The sequence below is a fragment of the Diorhabda carinulata genome, chromosome 5 (genome assembly GCF_026250575.1).
Source record: "Diorhabda carinulata isolate Delta chromosome 5, icDioCari1.1, whole genome shotgun sequence".
In the NCBI taxonomy this organism is placed as follows: Eukaryota; Metazoa; Arthropoda; class Insecta; order Coleoptera; family Chrysomelidae; genus Diorhabda; species Diorhabda carinulata.
Genome location: NC_079464.1, coordinates 13,912,633 through 13,933,973, shown reverse-complemented (window position 1 = coordinate 13,933,973; position 21,341 = coordinate 13,912,633). Strand labels below are relative to the sequence as shown.

At 30.1% G+C, this 21,341-nt stretch overlaps 3 protein-coding genes across 4 annotated transcripts; 2 read left to right on the top strand and 1 right to left on the bottom strand.

The window, feature by feature from the left end:
- Positions 1-352: 352 nt before the first annotated feature.
- LOC130893708 (LITAF domain-containing protein) lies at positions 353-7,907 on the top strand. The gene is made up of 3 exons (XM_057800023.1): positions 353-981; positions 4,551-4,707; positions 6,181-7,907. The coding sequence occupies exons 1-3, from the start codon at positions 861-863 to the stop codon at positions 6,284-6,286; spliced, it is 384 nt and encodes a 127-aa protein (XP_057656006.1). The 5' UTR covers positions 353-860; the 3' UTR covers positions 6,287-7,907.
- A 2,038-nt stretch (positions 7,908-9,945) lies between these two features.
- LOC130893707 (ubiquitin carboxyl-terminal hydrolase 38) lies at positions 9,946-14,121 on the bottom strand. Of its 2 annotated transcripts, none has more exons than XM_057800020.1 (4): positions 13,865-14,121; positions 12,279-13,519; positions 11,322-11,637; positions 9,946-10,528 (listed from the first exon to the last, which is right to left on the bottom strand). In XM_057800020.1, the coding sequence occupies exons 2-4, from the start codon at positions 13,510-13,512 to the stop codon at positions 10,051-10,053; spliced, it is 2,028 nt and encodes a 675-aa protein (XP_057656003.1). In that variant the 5' UTR covers positions 13,513-13,519; positions 13,865-14,121; the 3' UTR covers positions 9,946-10,050. The 2 variants fall into 2 exon arrangements, with proteins under 2 accessions (XP_057656003.1, XP_057656004.1); XM_057800021.1 differs by having other exon boundaries at positions 13,677-13,871.
- A 645-nt stretch (positions 14,122-14,766) lies between these two features.
- Positions 14,767-18,918, top strand: LOC130893706 (glutathione S-transferase 1-like). Its single transcript, XM_057800019.1, has 3 exons — positions 14,767-14,965; positions 18,026-18,226; positions 18,527-18,918. Exons 1-3 carry the CDS (start codon positions 14,825-14,827, stop codon positions 18,845-18,847), a joined length of 663 nt encoding a protein of 220 aa, XP_057656002.1. The 5' UTR covers positions 14,767-14,824; the 3' UTR covers positions 18,848-18,918.
- The last annotated feature ends 2,423 nt before the right edge of the window (positions 18,919-21,341 follow it).

Below are 21,341 nucleotides of genomic sequence, written 5' to 3'. Positions count from 1 at the left end.
TTGAGATATTGTTTATAGCTATAGCTATGTTATAAATCGTTATAATCTTTATAAACATACAGGAATAAATCTTTGGCGCATCGTAAAACAAAATAACTAAAAATACTTTTTTCTGTATTAGCAAATAAACAAAATTCATTAAACAGTGAAAGATAATAGTTAAAAAAATAAACACATGAATCATATTCAAACATTTGCATCACCTGTTGAGTACATTTTTTTCTTTTAACCAATTTATAGACACACTATATATATATATATATATATATATATATATATATATATATATATATATATATATATATATATATATATATTAAACGCTTCTTGTGTTAGATTAAAAAAAAACATTATGTATTTGTGAGAACACCTTGTGTATCCACGTCATTACATACTTGTTTAAGATTGTCGTTATCAGAGGTCTGCCTAAATCTTTATATTGAGTAGAAGAAATCGTTTCACATGGAAGATGACCTCGAACTATTAGAATATCAACAAAAGAGCTCGGAATAATACGAGTAGATAGAAAGTAAGCTCGCTAGACTTACAACACTATAGTTTTGTATAAATCACGTTGCTGACCGTATTGGTAGTTACGCCGTTCGATTTAGTTTCGCAGTTCGATTTCATTCTCTCGTCGTTCGCAATAAAGTAAATATAGAGAATGACCTCCGCAACATTTTCACGCTGATCTTCAAATTAAAAAAGTGTTTTGTATAACGCGCTCGATTTCGCATAACCCAATTATCATTCTGTTGACCCAAGTATTGTTAAAATTAGTAAGCGAGTGAGTGTCGCAAGGTGTTTGGTGAAATAAACGATATATTTAGATTTAGTGCGAGTATTTTTATTGTGTGAATATGAGTAAAAGTAATTATTCGATGCCCCCTCCCTATGGGCCCCCGCAAGCTGCTCCGCCAAGTTATGCACAAGCCGTTGGGGGTGTTCCACCCTCTAGTCCTTACGTACCTAACCATTCCTGTAAGTATTTTCGACTACCAATCTCTTATAATATAAATTTATCAAAAAGACATATGAATAAGAGAAAATGCAATTTAATAAGGATTTAAGAGGGAATGAATATTAACTTTTGAAATTATATACCTAGATATTTATATCGGGTGTTTTAATTTAATGAAGGTAATAGCCTGAAGTGGATATAATGATGACGCAGTTATCTTCTTGTTAGAGGTGACTTCGATTTGATTCGAGACTGGTTTATTTTTATAGACAATGAGAATTTGAATATTAAATATGATAATAAAAAACTCGAAACCTTTTGAAAAGTTACCCAATTTTTAGTTCGTAAACTTTTAGAAATTACCCAAAAATAATAAGTAGTTATAAATAATAGTGAAATATATTTTGAAGTATCTAATAAAGAAAAATAAACAAACATATTATATGGAGACCTTGAAGTCATAAAATTAACATTTAACTGAAATCAGGTCGATAGTAGGTCAAAACAACAAGATTATTACCTATTAAAAACCAATTACAATTAAAAGGGACCTAAAATTCCGACGATATATATATATTGAGAGAATAATAACTTTTGAATGTCACAAAGACATTTACCTCAGATAGTATTATATAAGGAATAAATGTTTAAATTAAATCATAGAAATTAAATGGTTAGGTTAGTGTCAACAATATTATTTTTCTTGGAAATATACTATGAAAAAACCGAGATGAGATTATTTTCCGGCACGTGTTAAGCCTTAGTTACTAAGCTTTCAAAACACAAATCACAAAAGGTCAGATAACTGAATTGATTGGCGGTCGTCCTTCAACAAAAAAAAGAAAACATTTAATTTGCCAATTAGATAGCATTATGTAGCATTTTCTTGTATATGCTGAGAAGTAAAAGATATTGATGATTCGTGAATCGGAAAAAGGAAAATACTCACTCGCCCACTATCTTCCTTACTCTCATACAAAGGATACATGAAGGAATTTATGAATCCCGGTGAATATAATCAGGATGAACAGATATTTTCATCGAATTAAGTGTATAAAGTATAAATTAAATCGAGATCAAAAAATCAGTTACGATGGTCTGCTAGACGCATAAATAATTTCTGGACCGTCCAAAAGGATGTATCATAATGATTAAAACTTTGATGCAGTGGTTTCAGGACAATTGTTAAAATGTATATGAATTGAAACGTTCTGCGACAATAGACGAGATGCTAGTTAGTTTTAAAGGTGGTTGTAGATATGTTTGTATCCCTTTCCGATGGGGTACTAAAAATTCCACCCTTCTGGTTTAGGATTAGTATTTAAAGAAATAATTTGGATTTTCTTTGTAAAGCGAAAATATGTATTAGATAAAGCTAGTACATAAATATAACATTGTAAAAACTCGTACTATAGTAATTGATTAATATTTCTGCCAAGTAACGATGTTTAGTAATTAATTATAAGAAGTATTACCATTTAGTGACTGCCCAACCTACGTGATGTCACCACTAAGTAGGACATATGGCAAATAACAACAATTTGACGCGTTGTTTGTTTAGAAGGTCAAATATTCCATCAAAATATTTTGTGGTTTCAATTTACATATATAAACATAAATATTAATAAAATTTAGAACTAAATGACAACATAATCTAATTTAGATGGGTTGATTTCATTAGAATTTTTATTAAAATAAGATCAAATGTTCCCTATATTCATTATACTTACGATTTTATACAGTTTGAATCAAAGTAAAGTAGAATTGAATGGATTCAATCAGGTAGGCATGAATTTGGGGGCTCGCAGATATTATGTAAACCGTCATGGGATGTATTTTTATATATTTAGGTGGAAATTTTAAGACACATTGTAACTCGACATTTGTTGAAAACGAAGCGTTGCTTGCTAAGGTTATTGTTTCAAATGCATTCTTCTCAGAACGCTCAGACGCTAGTTTGAAAAGAAACAATCATTTTTAAAATTGGCAAAACTTTTTTCATTGTGTTTCACTGTATATCAACTTAAAATCGCAATATAATCATTATTTTTTTTTGCAAAAAAGCTGTAAGAAATGACAAAAACATGATTTTTTTTCTAATTTCTGAAAAAAAATTCAATTTTGAAATTTCTGCGTCTGGGCTGTTACTATTTGCGTAATATTAAACTAAGTTTAATATTACGCAAATTCTCTGTTCTTCTTCTCCAAGACTGTTAATTTTCACACCCTTTAGTATTTTTTTAGTACTTCTCTCTCCCCCACTAATATTTTTGCAGCACTGTACTAATTTAGCACCTAGGACCAACACCCATACAGTATAGTCGGAACAATCATTGTTTTGTACAATAATAACTTTTTTCTACTATACTGTTTCAAATATTTTTCCTCTGTGATTTCAAAGGCCTTCTAAAAATTTCAAAATTACTCTTAATTCTTTTTTGAGTAAGAAAGCGCTCATCGGAGCAATACTTTTATTGGGGAGCGTACGAATAATTTTTTGATATCTCACTTCGTTTTCGAGATATCGATACTTGAAGTTATAATCAAACGTTAGTTCAAAATTCGCTTTATTGAACAGATGGTGTTCAATATTTCGTTTCAAATGAATATTTTATCACTTCAAATTCAATATAAATCTTGTAACTCAATAAGAAATGATTTTTTATTTAATTTTTACATTATTTATCCTGATACTCCAAAATTATATTGAAAAAAACAGATTTTTATAACAAAATGAGCCATTTTTGATAACTTTCATCACTCTGTGATGAATATAACTTAACATACGATAAATGCATGAATAATTTGATGCTTTTCATAAAGAATTGTCGGTTGTTTTTCATTATTTACAAAATAAAAAAAAATATTTACTGATAATTTGAAGATTTAATTAATAATTTAATGTAAAAATATCCTCTTTCGATCCAAAATTACGTTCTGAATGCTTTCAAAAGTTATTTATTTTCGTTTTTTTATAATTGAAAAGCTAGACCACTGTATTATTTCACAATTATCCTGGAAAAGTTCTCTAGCAATTATTTTTGCATAATTTATCCTATTTTTAACGACAAACTCAACCGAATAAAAAAAATCATTCCAAATCTACCCCCTTCGAATGTATCTGCCCCCAATCTCCCCTTTCCAAACTCACCCGTTCCTAGCGGTCTGTGGCTTTTGGTCAGACCAGGGTCCAGGGTCGAAACCCCCCAAAATAAAAAAAAATAATAATAAAATAAAACTAAAATAATCCTCACGCGAAGAAAATTTTTTAGACAATTATGGCTGTAAAAAATTCACGATTTTTGAACATTTTACACTCAAAGTGCACCACGAGAAGGTTAGGTTAGATTAGGTTAGGTCGATATATATAAATATTGAATAAAAATAAATTATCCCAACTTCAAGTATCGATATCTCGAAAACGAAGCGAAATATCGAAAAATGTTATTCTTCATTTTCGACTTATTTTGGGTCGATTTACAAAATCCAGGCACGGAATCGTACTCGTGCCTTTTGTTCGACCAAGGTGTTATTCAAACGCTCCACGTTAAATAAAATTTAATAAAAGCCCTTAATTTTTTTATTGCAGTTGTAAAAGGTCCAGAAATTGTAACGACTGTCGTGCCAGTAGGAAAACATCCAACGCATATGATATGCCCATATTGTTATGCTGAAATAGACACGACAACCAAATCTCAACCTGGATGTATCGCATACGTTTCAGGGACAATACTTTGTTTAATAGGGTGAGTATAATCTGAAAATATTTCCGATATTCATATTTTTTCAAATTTAAAATCAATACTCACATTTTAGGTACATAAAAACCATTTTTGTGTAATAATTATGTCATCGCTATCATTAATAAAGTTAATATGTTACAACTATAAACGATTATTAATAATTTCCTCCTACAATATTCCAATAATTCACGTTGATAACTAGTTTACTTCAAACGATTACGTCATGACCTTTTTTTATCGTATATAATTGCCATAGATAATTAATTGATTATCTAATTGCTTTATATAGGGAAGTTCGAGACTGATGAGCACCTGTTAAGTTTAAAAGAAATTATCATTAATACTAATTTTTGTAGTACTACATATTGAATTTAAAAAAAAAAACAATATTTAGATTATGTAAAACGTTTATTTATTATTGAAGCTACGAATATACGTGACTCAATATGGAGGAAGTAGAGTTTGCACAGATTAACTAATTAAAAAGTTATAAACATCACATATACGATTCCCTAGGTCTATAAATAAACATACGTATTAAATATACATACATAATGTATAGCCAACCGCCTACTCGCTACGAATTCGTTTTGGAGATACGTCAACTACAACGTCCGCGTTATTTTTGATCGAAATCAGAAAGTTCATTTTTAAAAAAATTAACACACGCTCGCGGTCAAAAGTCTCTACAAAAAATCTGTAGCTTCCTTACTCGATTTTGTTCAATGCTATTCAATTTCCTGCCCGAAATTTTATTAAGTTTATCTGATAGGATCTGAAATCGCGCTACGCATTTGCCAATCCATAATTTTTTTCTTTGTATCCTATCGCCATCAATTATTTTCAACCAATCACAACAACTAGTCTCATCACTTAACTGTTTAAGAACCAATTGGAATCCGGTTATATTGTTATAGTTTTTTTTATTTTTCTCTGTTGGTAGCGGTGATGACTTAAGTCAACAATTAAATTGTGACAACAAAATGATATAAAATATGAAGTAACTCCCTTTTTTATTATTTAAGAGTCACTGGTAATGGCTATTATTGACTTTGGATGATTACTCTCACTTGTTTGCCTCACCCACACCATATGCTACGTTATCAAATTAACTCTACATCATAGATGGATGGAAATAAATATTTTAACGAGTTTTTATGATATAAAATTCTGCTATAATCAAAAATTCATTTTATTTTTTTCTAGAATGTACCTATCACTAATACAATATTTATTTCAAATAATAGGTATGACCTTGTTAGGTTAACAATTGTGGGAAGAGCCTCGATTCTTTTATATATGTAAATTAATCTTGGTGTATACAGATTGTCTCATTAATTGGAAAACCGAAAATAAACGTTTAACTAAATCTAAAACGTTTTAGGCGATGGAACAATTGTATATCAACCGTTTTATGAATTTCACATTTCAGTCCCGATTCGATTGAAAATTTAAATAATAATTGCTTTTTTACAGATGCTTCTTTGGATGTTGCCTGATTCCGTGTTGTATAGACAAATGTTTGGACGTATCCCACACATGTCCGAATTGCAACTCATACCTTGGAACATTTAAAAGATAAATGTACTAGTAAAGTTATTTTTGATAATTAGAAAAAAAGGGGCTTATATAAAATCGCACTACATATTACAATATTTAAATATTTATGCCTCGAATTAAAAATAATATAGAATATTCGTTATCATGTAGATCGACAAAAATAACTTTAAATATAGTGTTCAACTGATTAATTCATAAAAAGGTCATCTTTTAAAGCTACATGAGTCGATGTGTAAAAGTGTTAAATTTACATACATGAAGTTTTTTTTTTAATTAATATTTTTTCGCCCAATAAAAGCACTTTTGAAATATACTATTTGTATATCTGTTGATGGACATAAGATACGTAAGAATTATCGTTTTACCACAAATCCGTCATGGCATCTGAGTCAGCTGATTGCGAATCATAACCTAGAACGACAATTTGATCGCTGTTTTCGTTCACGTTTCACGTTAATTTTTTTTTACGTATGAAAACCTCAGTAATCTAGCAATTACGCTGCTCATGAGAATGGTTAGACAACCATTTAAGGGGAAAAAATAATTTTAACATTTCAAAAAACCATAGACAAATGAAAAAATCCTCAGCTGATCACGTTTACCTACTGGTCCACCAGGGTAAGAAGAATCAGATATGACTATCACCCTATTAACTCGGATCAATTTCCGAACGTGTTCACCATCGAAATCAAAAGTTGTGACAAAATTCTCAACAGAGCTACCAGTTCAAAATTTTACACAATAGAAGAGGTAAAGGGAGAAGGAGGTTAGTTAGGTTAGGTTCTAATCTTTGTTTTTAAATCTCATGTGCTATTGCTATAGATGACGGCCTAATCCGATATGATTGGATAATTATTGAACATTCAATATGCCTAAGGTAATCAGTGTTATGGCGGAAAATATGTGCCTCCTCAACTTTTTAAGTACCTTCGGAGTACTAAGAAACAATCCTATATATGTGTAAAAATTTTCTGAATAAGTTTGGTGCGCACTTCTAAATATTTACTGTTTATTTCTATGATCTGTCAAATCTCAAAGTATTTAAAAGATTTTGAACTTGTGGTGCTTTTACTTTTTTTTTCTGGATCCATTTGTGATTGTCCATCTACATTGATAGTAACAAAATGTTTAACGTTTATTATTAAAATGTAATCGAAAAAATTGTTTTATGTAATACTAACGATGTTTATTTTATAACAAATATGTACTTTGTACATAATTAAATATTTTGTAGAGCATATTATTAAACAAGTCAATAGATTAATGTGAACATTACGGATAAGCAAGTATAGAGATGGTGGAATTTTTTGACGAAAATTTGATTGTATTTTATAAATATAAATTGTATACAGGGTTATTCGTAAGTGGTATAACTTTGTGGAAAACCTCGTTCCAGAAAATATATTTTTTGTACTTTCTCGCTAGGTCTCTTGACATTTTGTGTTACCAAAATGAGCTTTTTACATGATAAGATATAATTTTTTTATTCGAATTCGAAATATTTTTAGCAATTTTTCGTTCAGTTAAAACCATATCGAGTTTTTCTTAACTTTTTTCCAAAGTTATATTATGAAAAACCCTCGTACTTGTTCTTGTTAACATGATATTGAAGAATGCACGAAAAATAAAAACAATTCACAACTGCGAGTTTTTTTATTTACCTCAAATACTTCAAGCACTAGTTAATTTGTTACACTCAACATATCCATTAGCTCCGAAGGTTTTGTCTCTTTCAGTCTGTTTCTTTATAGTGTAGATAGTAGAGTACTAGTTGATATTATGATAGATTTTTCCTTTAAAGTACTCTGTATAAATTATCATATCTTCTTTCAAGTATAAACTGAAGCTTCAAAACATACATGTTGTTGGAACTTTTAAAAAATATTAAATTGGAATTCTATAAAAGCTACCAACAAATGTTGTTATGCAGAAAAATTAAGTTGGGATCCACTTTCAGCGTAACCATAAATCCTAGACAACTAAAACGAGATTTCGTGAACAAAATTTTACCTATAGCTTTCTACGAAATTTGTACCAAAAATCCAATGCCTCAAGCAAAGATACTAGTCTCAGAGCCGTGCACAGTGGTTCCCCAGATTTTCCATACAAAGAAGTTATCGCCTGTGAAGATTCATCTGTAAATGACTGAGGTTTATGGCGAAGAGTTTATCCGTTTAGCACATCTGCATGTGGCGCATGGTTTTTACTGAGGGTTGCACGGAAATGGGAGGGGAGATTATGGTGACTGTGTTTTGGGATCGGGATTGATTTCATGCAATCTGGAACCTCAAAAGTTTATCGAAACACACGATTTTGGAATGACTATCAGGTAATGTGGAACATGACAAGGTATAGGTTAACGACTGATTGGTTAGTATGGTCTAGACAAGTATTTAAATTTGTGAGGTTACTTTGAAGAATTTCGAGAATATTTCGGGATAAATCGTACAGTCCTAAAGCTCAACTCTCCTTATAGGAGCTACCTTACTTTTAGCACCAGATTGTACAATAGTTTTATTACAAAAACTTTAAAAATGCAACAACAGAATATTTTAAACCTCCACCACCTCCTAACCACAAGGTGTTAATACTAAACCTTCGAGGTATCTAAGCCCTTTTCTTAAATGAACCGGACAAACGCGGTGTTAGAATCTTATAGTCCTAAGGTCGGGGAATTGATTTATCAAAAGACATACCATCAGTTAAATGTCATTTTTGGACATCTCCAGAAGTTTCTCAGACTTTTTAACTGATATGGTTAACCTTTTAGTAAGACGGTCAATAGAGTTCCAGTTCATAATATGGAGTCGTTGCTCCTTTTTTTTTTAACACGATTGTTGCTTCCTAGTTACCTGATATACCCTGGTAGCTACATGAGGTTTATTCTGTTTCCGTTAGCTAGTGTTCAAGACCGCTTGGTTATCGGAAAGAATGTAAATTCACTTTCTAATTCATTTAAAGATTCTTTATTGCCTTTCGTCATAAGTTTTTTTTAAAATATTTTTTGTAACAACAGATTTGTCGGGGCAAACAGCTTGTACTATACTGAACATCAAGTGCATCACAGGTTTACTCGTGGCCGGTGAGCAATGTTCGGCCATAAAAAAGGAGTTGAATCGTGACCGATCAGCATAGTGCTAAGTGGCGCATCGTGTTGGCTCTATTTGATTATAACAGAATTGTTGTCGTTACCATTTAATAATTGGAACGACGACAAGGTGAAAATATATACGGTATGACATATAGAGAAAACAGAGATTCAAGAAATCAAAATGGGTTAAGGCAAGAAGTTATAGTGAACCTATCACACTGTAGAGTTGAAATTATATATAGTTTGCTTCTGTAACTAAATTTTGACAAAATGTTGACTCTATTCTATTCTTTCACAAATTTCAGTGGAACCACCTAAATTTAAATGGGAATTGCTAATTTTTGTTAAAAATTTTTCACCAAACTGAGTTAATAAAAGTCGTTTTTTGAAATCAGATTTAACGTAATATATTTATCAAATACACCATAAATCAGTTATTGATACATAATTTCATCCATTCGAAGAAAAAAAAGAAACGATTTTCTATGAAATTTCGAAATCTTATATATAAAAGGAAATAAATTAAATTGAAGGTGGACGTATTTGAATTTCGTTGTGCAAACAAAATAAAGATGAATATTCATAAATAGTTTCTATATAATAAGCTAGATAATTTTATTAATTGTGTATAAATACAATACCTATAATTAAGCAAATAAATTTTATTTACAATAAATTTTCAAAATAGATATAATCTAACATACCAACATATTACCCGAGGTCGAAAAACCTCCTCCTCCGCAACTAGGAGGAGGAGGTTCGTCGTTCCTATTTTGTTTAAAATTAAAAGATCTATTGGACTGTTGTCTTTTTTCGGTTTCCGATTCAGATTGATCTTTAGCTAAGATTATTTGTAATTTATTAGAAAGTATTGTCGATGATATATTTTCCGGTTCGTCGACGTCTTGTCTACTATAAAATAATATGTAAGCGGTTTCCGGGGGCTTCAATCGTTTTAGATCTTCCGTAGTCGCTTTACTTACACAACTATCATTGAATTTATACCATTGTGATTTATCTTTCGCTAACGTGTAATAATGTCCAGAATCGACGCTAAAACCACAATGTACAACGGCAGCGTACAATTCGTAAATGTGAGAATCTAACGTTAGCCGATCGTCGAGCACGACGGTTTGTAGTAGTTTTGTACGTTGATGTGATGTTGGATCGTACCTAAAAATATGTCACTTTATTTTTATCGCTTTTCTTCTACACATTCCTCAAACCGAAACTAATTAATACAATGCGCCCATTAAATATTGAAAAAATATATAAAGATCAATGTGACTGTTTTTAGTATCAAAAGTCTCTAGCAATTGTAATTCCTATTCTTTTTCTGATTTTAGTATCTCAAAGCCATTCATTTTAACTTGCTCCATGTTGTTCGTCAGTTATTTTTTATTTGATATTAACCTATCAATATTTAGTATTCCCTCTCCTGGGATCGAATAAGATTTTTTACTCGATCTTGCTCGATGTTTTGGACGGGCATTGTCCTCCATTAAAATAAAGTTTTCACCGATGAAGCGACGAGATCCCATAAAAATTTTTCATGGTATCGGTTCGCCGTTAATCCCCCGTTCTACCGCCAGTTTCAATAAAAAAAACTGTATCTTTGCTTCCATTGAAATACCCGTCCAAACCATCGAGGAACCTCCTCTAAAAGCAACGTTTTTCGGTGGGACCGGGAATTTTACTTCTGCATAAAGAATTTCCTTTATCAAAACAGATGAGTTGTTCAAAAAATTTTCTATCATAATTATTGAATTGATTACTTATTAAATTCGAAAAATTCCAAGTATAGAATAAGTAAAAACTAAAATCAATAAACACAATAATAATTAAACACATTCAAAAAATCTTCGATTAAATCTAAGTAGGACAATTGTGAGGAAAATTCACCTGTATTGGTCATTTTCTCACAAGCGCATTTGTAAATTAAACTTATATTTTAATAAATACTGACCTAAAATGTTTTAGGGTGAATATTAACCTCGCAGGTGCTTCAACGATTTTAGTGACTTTTTCTCCATCCGTCAGTCGATTACATATATCACAGTGGTACTGATTATCACCGCTCAATTTTTCCGGTTGTAAGTAATAATCAAGTAAAGTCTGTACAGATTGATTATCAGAATGATTGGGAAATGACAGTTGCAGCTCTCTAAAATGATCTACTCTTTCGCTTGTTGTAGTACATTCCCCACATCTTGATACTGTCATCGTTTTACCACCAAAAGATTGTTGAACTTTTGTTGGAAGTAAAGCAACAGCGCCTTCATCTAAAAATGTTACCTTACACTAAAACATCAATGAAAAGTTTCTTAAGAGAAAATTCAATTGTAAAATGATCCATTAAAAGAATTGAAAGATGTGGATAATATTCAATTCTAAACACACTGTTTACTGCAAATAATAAACCAACAAGATAAACTTTTGTCTCTGTATGTTTAATATGTTCAGAATTAAAAAATTAAATTATGTTAACTCAGAAAAGAAATTCAACACTCAGTAGAAAGAGACTTCTAGTCTAGAAGTTTGGTTACTTTGGCAGGTTTCTTCCATGGCTTCACATTGCATTTATATACTAATCATAGAGAGAATTGTATGGTTTTAAAACATCTCGATTTCCTATATTTGCTAATAACTATCATTTTACATATTTGCTACAACTGTAATTATTAGTTTTGACATGGATAATTCTCCTCCAGGACAATTCCTTATCTCTGTTTGACTTTCCTTTACGATATCAAGAAGACATTGATGATGAAATTTTATTAAATTATAATAAGAATTTTTCAATAGTAAATGATATAAGATACCAGAAACCATGGCAAACAATTTTAGAAAAATTGATTGATTGACTAAATTGTCAATCAGATAAGAATATTAATAAAAATAAAGTAAAAACATATTTACATACCCCCATAACAGCTTTCTATTGTGTTGGTTACATTTTTTTCTTGTTCGTGAAGAGTATCCAATAGATACCCCAGAAATTCTGAACTATCGTGTTGGTGACCTAAGGAGAAACCTGGAGGTCTTGATACATGCAGAATATCATTGGGAGATAGAGAATTTCGTTTAGAGAATTGCAATAGAACAAACAACGCCTGTAACTTTGAAAATAACTGAGAAACATCCCTGTTGTGGCGTAGAACTTCATTTCTGAATATTTTAGTCATGAACAAAGCTTGCAGAACGCTATTCATGTAACAGGTATTTCCCAAATTGTTCAAACCAACTTTTTCCACTGGTATCATATTATCTACAGTTTGAGGAGTATAACCCGACCAAGGTTTGAATTGTAAAGGTTTTTTATAGTCTATAGTTGCACAGAAAGGTTGCAAAACTTCATTTAAAGATCGGTACAAATCAGGATATCCAGGAAAAGTTTCCATTAAACTCATAAATATATTTACAATTTCTTTCAAACACTGTAAACTGGAATCGCTTCTTTCTTTATCTAATTTTTCACACACGGTTTCGGTGAGAGGTATCACTTTGTGGAATATTTGGGGGTTATTATGTTGATTCCTTGACAACATATACAATACAACTGGCCCCACAGTTTTTCTTATCTTTGGAAACATCAATAATTTAAATAATGGTTCTATAGTTACTAAGGTCACTTCTGTTAAAATATCATAATGATATTCAGCTTCTAAGCCTTTCATGAAAGCGAGTACTAACGGTCCTAAATTATCCACCCACGTGCACTGTCTCAACCATATACAAAGTGTATAAAAGGCTTTCTCTAATTGTTGTTCGGGATAATTGCAGTTTAATATGTATTTGATGGCATTTGGTATGGTGGATACGTCTATCAGTTGTAGAACTATAGACATCGCTGGTGATAATTGTCTGTGTGAATCCAGATTTGAAATTTCATCTAACAAAGCTTTATATATATGTCTTTTATCTGAACATTCCTTGGATAATATATTTTCAACTTTCTTTATGTCTTCGATGAATTTCATGTAACTCAATGGATCCGTTGGAATGGGGACCGTTCCTAAACTTTTCACTATTTGTGCACAAAATTTATCTTGAAATCCATCATCGGGGGATATGGCCTGTAGAGCTCTTAGTATTAATTGCAAACGTGCCTCATTGGTTGGAGTTACGCACTCTACTACTTTCTGTTTTACAGCCATCTTCAGACTAAAAAGACAACATTATTAATCTATTTACAATGACTGAGCATTATTTCATCATATTTGCAAAACTTCAGCAAAAGTTCAAACTTCTATAAATAAGTTTCAATAGTCATATTTGAAAGTGGATAATGAAAATGTTAATATTTTACGAACAATCTTACTAATATTAAAACTCAGATACACTTCATAATAATCATAAATGGACAAGTGAGATCCTGTAACTATTGAATTAAATTCTCGTCAATTCAATATTGAAAACTAAATGTTGTGAAAATAGATACGGTTACGTAAAATAATTACGATGTAGGTTTAATATTTCGATGAAAAATTAAATTACAGCTAACCTTACCTTTTCTAAAATACGTCACTGCCAAAGTTTATAGTTGGACAGTTCACTGCCCTCTTTGTTCCACTGTTAAAGTATAATCATGCCTAAATATCAAATATCCAAATTTCGAGTAAAGCTATTCAATCGGGATTAAAATATATTTGAATTTAAGTATTAAATACAAAGAAAATTTTAATTTGACATTTGAAGTTTTATTTTTTCAGACTCTAATAGCAGGAATTCGTTTCATTATGGTACATCACAGCGCATATACAAACGGATAAAAGCAGGAATTCGTTCTATAGATAGAGACGACTCATAAAAATCCCCAAAGAAAATAAAATAAAGCTTCTTCAATATTAATTTCCAAATTATTCTTATTTAACAAAGCTATATATTATTATCGCGAAAACTAAAAAAATGGTATCGGCTGTATTAACTATTGGACAAAATGACCCCATGCCATGAAAAACTTCACTATTATTTTATTGGGAGTATAAAAATTTCAACCCTTAAAAAATAAATTGATGATTTTTATTATTACAAAACAACATCTATAAATAACCTCCATAGATATTCGGGAAAATAGCAATAAATTTAGTTTCAAAATATTGAATTCATAAACTTTAAATAACAAAAAATAACTAATAAATCGGAAATGTTAAAGTCTAACAATTACACATTAATTACTAAAAATTTTCTATCGTAGTAGTAAGATTTATTTTCAGAACTTTCAAAAAATTATCCACCCTATATAGATCTGAGAGTGTTACTGTACCAAAAAATTGAAAAATACTTAGAAATCTTATAAATGGGACATATATACTCATTTTAAATCTTTTCTCCTACCTATGGTGACCCTGTAAATTATTTCACCTCAACGTGGAGCATCCTGTATATCGGACAAGCTAAAGTTCACATATAAATTGCGTATCCAATTCGAGTAATTCAGTCGAAAGTTGGAGACGACAGATTATAGAAATGGCCCCCACATTATATTATATTCTTGCTAGCCCCCCCGTAAGATCTGTGTTGTTATGTGCGAAAGCTATCGGCGTTGAACTGAATTTGAAGGAAGTAGATGTTTTAAATGGAGAACATTTGTCACCAGAATATCTCAAGGTATTATCTTTTACAATCATTATTTGTATTTATCAACTATAACAATGATAATTATGATGTAATTAAAATGATAAATGTCGACGTTATAATATAAAATATTGCGCTGACAGTTTGGTGATTAGATTAGTTTCTTATGAAGATTATACGTACAAATTCAAACCCAAATAGTAAACAACTATTTTTTCTTACAATTTTGTTCTATTTTTAATGGAATCTCTCCTTTAAACTAAATGTTTAGGTTAAGACACTAAAAAATCACTGAATTAGACAATATGGGGCAACCAATTCAAAGGGATATTCGTGAATTTTAGCGATTACGACAGCCGAAGTTCTAATGAAAAGTCCACATTTTTATTTCAAATGCCGGCAAGGTCACCTGTTTAATCACCACTGGATTTTCTCTTTAGGGCTATTTGAAGTTTATGGTTTATAAGAGTTTACGTTCCCAAGAACTAAAGATCGAATCAGGGTGAAGGTACCAAATATAACGCCTGAAATGATTCAAAATTCGTCATTTGTTAACAGATTAGGATACTGTCAGAAAGCCAATAGTTTTCACTTTGAACAACTAGGGTAGATAAATAAAGTTGAAGATTCACTTATTGTTCTTTTTGTTTTCAATAATTTTCAAACCCTCCTACCATTGAATTTGGCATTGTTAAACCGTTATCTGTAAGTCAGACTCCCACTAAACCTGGTAGCAGTAAATTGAGAAATATCATAAGTAGTCAATAAATTATAAATAAGAGGTAAAGCATTTGAAATTTTATATCTCAAAAAAGTGACAAACAAATTTGATTTGAAACCATTTATCGTAAAAGTCACAAATTCGGTGCTTGGCCAAATCTGTCCGACCCTGTATAACGTTTGCTATAAAAGTGAAGCACTAGAAAGAAGAGTCGGTTTAGTATGTTTTGTTGATGGTTTAGACTTCGGAGAGCATAAACAAAACCGTTTGTTATTATTTGTATCAAAAGGATTAATCTTATTGGTTTATTTCTCGAAAAGACCTATGAATGTCTAATTGGTCCATAAAAGAAAAATACCTTCTTAATATTTTCGTTCAAATTATCTTCATTGTGAAAAAATGAAACGTTCCATTTATGTTTGTTATACCTTACAAGAGGCGGCTAATTAGAATAGTAGACTCTTAATCGGTGTGAATACCTTGAAATATAGTTTTTCCAGATATAAAAAATTTGATAATTGATGAGAATTTTTTTAAAAAAATTAAAAAACTACTATTTTTTCTCTTAATTGTGTATTTTAAATTATAATATATTGAGTTTTTAAATACACGTGTTTGTAATTAAAAAATAATTTAATCCACGAGGCTAATTTATGCTAACATAATTTTCTTAGCGCGTACTTATTGAGTTCCCATCTCTAAAAATACAAACACTTAAAATTGAACAAATTAATAAAGTAAAGAAACAATTGGAAAATAAAAGATCTACAATTCCCTTAATTCCTAAGCGGCTTGTATATCTCCTGAAAGAATTGAAAGGGATAGTAAAACAATTGCAGGATTAACTAAAATTACGTCGTAGAGATACTTAGAAGTAAAAGTGTTGATTCTCAGATACTTATTGAAGCAACTCTATTCATCATTGTCTATGTTCTCTGTCCTGTGCGCGAGAAAAACAAACTAACAATACGTGACAGCTAGGAGGGTGAACGAGATGAACGAAGCAAGCAACGAACAACGTTAGACGTCAGAAGTTATGGCCAGAGCACTTTTTAGACAAATGATAGTGTCTTTGAACATTTTCTTATATAGAAGTTAATAAATATAAAAACTATCCACGCTATTCATTATTTTAACAAAAAGAAATCGTGGAAGAAGTTTTATAATAATTCATTTCTTTAATATCGATATTCTCTAAATTAACGGCAACTTTGCAACTGTTCCATTTAAAAAATATAATAATTGATAATTATATTTATGACTTACAAGATAAACTTCGTCTTCAATTTTAATTTTATACTTTTGTAGATTTAAATTTATCATTATTTTATGGGGAAAGGTGGAAACATACATATACATATTTAAACTTGTTTGCGTGGAATAATGCATAAATTATTATTTGAAATAATTATTGGGAGTACATTTTTCATTAACATCCAAAATTAAAAATGAATTGGACGCAATAAATAAAGGAAAATATTTTGTATAATCTATTAATCGAGCTTTAGAGAGTCTCACAAACAATCTACTATCAGTAACTGCTATGACATTACAGTTCACGACATGTGATTATAATAATACCAATTTACGTTGAAAGTATTTTTTTCAGTAACATACAATTATTTGAAATAAAAATATCTATAAATGTTTCGTATCATGAAACTGTACAAATAATAATACATGAAGGTCAATTTTCAAAATTGAGAACTACTCTTAGTACCTAACAGCAGTTAATAAGTAAATATATACATTGAATACATAAAATCATATTTACTTTTTTGAGTTTTTTTACCAATTTATCTTCACTCGATACATTTTATACAATTTATTTTGTTATCATTCTGATAGTAAAGAATAATGTTTATTTAGGTTATTTGTATCGGCCATAATATGATGTTCTAGATCTAACTCAAATATTTTAGATGCTTCCAAATTCCTTTAGATCAAGTATTCAACGTCACATCTCGATATTTTTAGATTCTGTCTCCTGACAGGTTGGTTAGTTCAGTAACGTTGATAAAAAGCAAGGACGTTTTCAATAATCCTTTTTTCTCTTGTAGTTGTTTCAAATGTATTACGAAGAATGAATGATAATGAAATTTTTATTAGAATAATTCACGGTTCTTCGGAAAATTCATTATTTTCCTATTTGATTTGAAAACTTGTGTCTTGAAAATTCTAAATTAAAAATTTTTGGAGCATGATAATTTGTGGGGAGCTTGATTATATTAACTGGGTTTTTGAAAACTTGTTTTAAGTTTGACAAGAGATATAGACAAGAAGAATAAATATTTTTTATTGCTTAAGGTGTAACGTATTCTATTATGAATAAAAAGATTTTTTAAATACTTTGGTATTCAACGGTTTTATAGATTAATCCTCAACATACTGTTCCGGTTTTGGATGACGACGGTTTCATAGTAATTGATAGCCATGTTATAATGACATACCTCGTATCTAAATATGGGAAAAGCGACTCTTTGTATCCAAAAGACATAAAGCAAAGAGCAATTGTTGACCACCGTCTTCATTTTGATTCTAGTATTCTTTTCATAAGAGGTTTAATGATTTCGGTAAGTAGATAATTTAATCTAAATTGAAATTCAATCATAATAAGATACGCTCTTTATATCAGCTTTTAATTGTTTGGTAAACAATGATAACGGGTCATGAACATTAGCAAAATCACTTTTTATTTTAATCTACAGTATATTAACATCATCAACTAAATTAAAAATTCGCTTCTATCTATTTGAATAGTTTTGTAACATGATTTTAGATCGATAATGTTTTTTAATGTATCATTCTGTATAACAAAAAAATAATGCCAGAGTAAAGATCTATAACGAATATCAATATTTTTGTTTTTGTAGAAAGCAGTTATTTTCGAAGGAGCAAAGAATCCTCAGCCGAAGCAACTAGCTGCACTAGAAGAAGCTTTCAATATAACTGAAAGATTTTTGGATAAAAACAAATTTATTGCTGGAGATAACTTAACGGTGGCCGATTTTTCGTTCGTTACATCGCTTACGTCTTGGACTGTGTTTTGTCCTCTGGACGAAACAAAACACCCGAATATTGCCGCTTGGTTGAAGCGGATGAAATCGTTGTCTTATTATGCAGAAGCTAACCAAAAAGGGCTAGACCTTCTCTTCGAAATTATGAACCAAAAACTGATTGAAAATAATAAATAAATTAAATATATTTACAAGTTTTGTTTATATATGTAAAGTGAAAATATATTCTTTTTGAAAATAGAAAAGAACGTTTATTTACAAATGACTAGAACAATTTACAATCTATTGACATTTTTAGATACTAATTTAGGTGGTCTAAAAATACTTATTGAATATGATATGAAAAAATATTCCGTATTTTAAAATATGTATTTTCAATATGGTTTAATTTTTGAATTGTGAAGGGTCAAGGTATTTTTTCTGTTCACTAAATCAGAATTTCTAAATAATCTCAGTTTTTATTTGTAGTTACGACATTTGGTATTACTAACATTTCAATAGTTTACAAAAATCTATCATAATTATTATCTTTGGGAAAGATATTTTTCATTGGGTATTCAGAAATGAGGTCATTGAGTGAGATTATAAAGCTGAAAAATGAGATTTTTCATTACGTCAGATTCAAACATACAAACCCTGACATCTACAGTAGAATATCGGGAGTAATAAGTTTCAATGTAGGTTACTTCACTGTACATATAGTTTGGAAGGATTGGTTTGTCTACTCAACTACAGATGACGATAACGTGCGCAACGTCCACTAGTTCGGCTGCAACTACGTTTGCTTCTCGTCAAAAGATGGCGATAGGCGCTATATTCAAATGTAATAATTGAACTCTTTTACTCCTCGTATTTTTTCGGTATAATATTAGGTAATATTTCGCTTATTCCTGGTGGGGTGGGGGGTTCGAATACCCAAAACCCTTTCCTTGGCTACGCCCTTACTCCGCTGGAAGTCCATCTAAAATTACTGTTGTTGACTGAGGTCTCGAAAATGTGGACTAAACATGGACGAAAGACATATTAATAACGAGCGTTTTATTCTACAAATTCGATCATATAATATTTATTTGCTTTGCTAAATGGCACGTTTATTTATTCAACTCTTTATAACTTAAAAGAGTCCTATTTTATTAAAATTATTATTTCTATGTATCTGTTTTGCAAATAATAGTAACATTCCTTCCACTATTGTGGTTATTATTTTGATAAAGACTGAAATAGGCCGTCAATTTTCATCTGTTGTCTGAAATTAATATTTTATTAAAAGAGGCATAAAATCGAGACGATTTTTCAAGAAAAACATATAGAAAGGTTTAAGGACTAAAAAGTTGATTATTAATTTATATGTTAGACATTTCCTATCTTTTGTGACATTTTCTCACTGGATCTTGTTATTTTTAGAAACCGTTTAATTGTTTTCGAATATTTTCGAACCTTGTAATCCTGGATTTTCATATTATCTTGTTGCGCAAATGTTGATAATCGACATAAAATATGTGTAAATAAGTACCAAGCAAAACAAAGAAATTATTAATCAAGGCGAATTTTGTAATAGGCACACCGGATCTTTATAATGTGCTCATCAGAATATAATATCGTTTTTATCATAATTGCTGATTTTATTTACTAATATAGAGAAGAATTTCATAATCATTTAATTTCAATATTATTTATTTAACGTAGTCCAGGGCTATCTTTTAATGGTTTGTTATAGAAAAATTTTTTTTCGGACTTTATTCTGACTCAGTTTTAGTACAGAGACGTCCTTAAGAGAAAACTATTATTTCAAGAATTTTATGACGATTCGTGTGAATAAAATTGAATATGAAATAATATTGATGTCTATTTCTGTGGGAAATGAAAATTGACAAGTCAATAAAGTGAGAAATGAATTTGATCCACTAGTAGATAAATTTAAAACGCTTTCTGTTAATTTTACGCGGATTCGATCTGCATTCTTCGTTAAGTAAAAAGTATATATCGGACGATTTCCAATGAATATTTAACTAAAAAATAAGTTTAATATCGTTTCGGTCATAGAAATATAAGCCAAGATAGTCCATTTTTTAGAAGTGTGTGAATAAATCAAAAAACAGAGAAATGGAAATAATAGGAACCAAATGTTATGGGAAGGAAGTATCATTATAGTTTTTCCTACAGTACAAGTAAAATATGAAATTAGACACTAGAGAGAAGCTATTTTTTTGAGCCGAATATTTGAAACTTTGGATGTATGCTCAGACCGATCTTCTTTTTGTTTTGCTTTATTTACTCGAAAGCATTTGCTTCGACTGAATATCAACTAAGTGATTACCTCCTACAGGTAGTTAAAAAAGGTTAGATGTTGATTAATTGTTTCATTTTTTTCACCCTTTTGGTTGTATAACAAGGATTATGTTGGTTTTTAGGAAGGTTGGCTTGTATCGATAAAGTTTTTTGTCATATCGTTGCCAAATGTGAATATTTATTAAGAACATTTCAGAAGTTTACGTACTAACAAAAAAAAAATAGGAAAAAGGCAATGAAAGATCTTTAATGGTTTACTGTGAGTTTAAAATTGTTCCTCAAACAAAAATGGATTGGGTAGTCATAAAGAGGTAGTATTCTGTTAAAATGATAAACAAAATTTGTACAATATACTAGGCAAAAATATGAAAAATCTATTGAA

What these genes read in the sequence shown, in the direction of transcription:
- LOC130893707 (XM_057800020.1), bottom strand. Translation starts at nt 13,512, where the DNA reads ATGGCTGTAAAACAGAAAGTAGTAGAGTGCGTAACTCCAACCAATGAG. An exon ending in AATAGAAAGCTGTTATGGGG is followed by an intron (nt 11,638 to 12,278) that starts GTATGTAAATAT and finishes TAACATTTTTAG; the next exon opens with ATGAAGGCGCTGTTGCTTTA. An exon ending in TTCACCCTAAAACATTTTAG is followed by an intron (nt 10,529 to 11,321) that starts GTCAGTATTTAT and finishes ACATATTTTTAG; the next exon opens with GTACGATCCAACATCACATC.
- LOC130893708 (XM_057800023.1), top strand. Translation starts at nt 861, where the DNA reads ATGAGTAAAAGTAATTATTCGATGCCCCCTCCCTATGGGCCCCCGCAA. An exon ending in TTACGTACCTAACCATTCCT is followed by an intron (nt 982 to 4,550) that starts GTAAGTATTTTC and finishes TTTTTATTGCAG; the next exon opens with TTGTAAAAGGTCCAGAAATT. An exon ending in ACAATACTTTGTTTAATAGG is followed by an intron (nt 4,708 to 6,180) that starts GTGAGTATAATC and finishes GCTTTTTTACAG; the next exon opens with ATGCTTCTTTGGATGTTGCC.
- LOC130893706 (XM_057800019.1), top strand. Translation starts at nt 14,825, where the DNA reads ATGGCCCCCACATTATATTATATTCTTGCTAGCCCCCCCGTAAGATCT. An exon ending in TGTCACCAGAATATCTCAAG is followed by an intron (nt 14,966 to 18,025) that starts GTATTATCTTTT and finishes ACGGTTTTATAG; the next exon opens with ATTAATCCTCAACATACTGT. An exon ending in TAAGAGGTTTAATGATTTCG is followed by an intron (nt 18,227 to 18,526) that starts GTAAGTAGATAA and finishes TTGTTTTTGTAG; the next exon opens with AAAGCAGTTATTTTCGAAGG.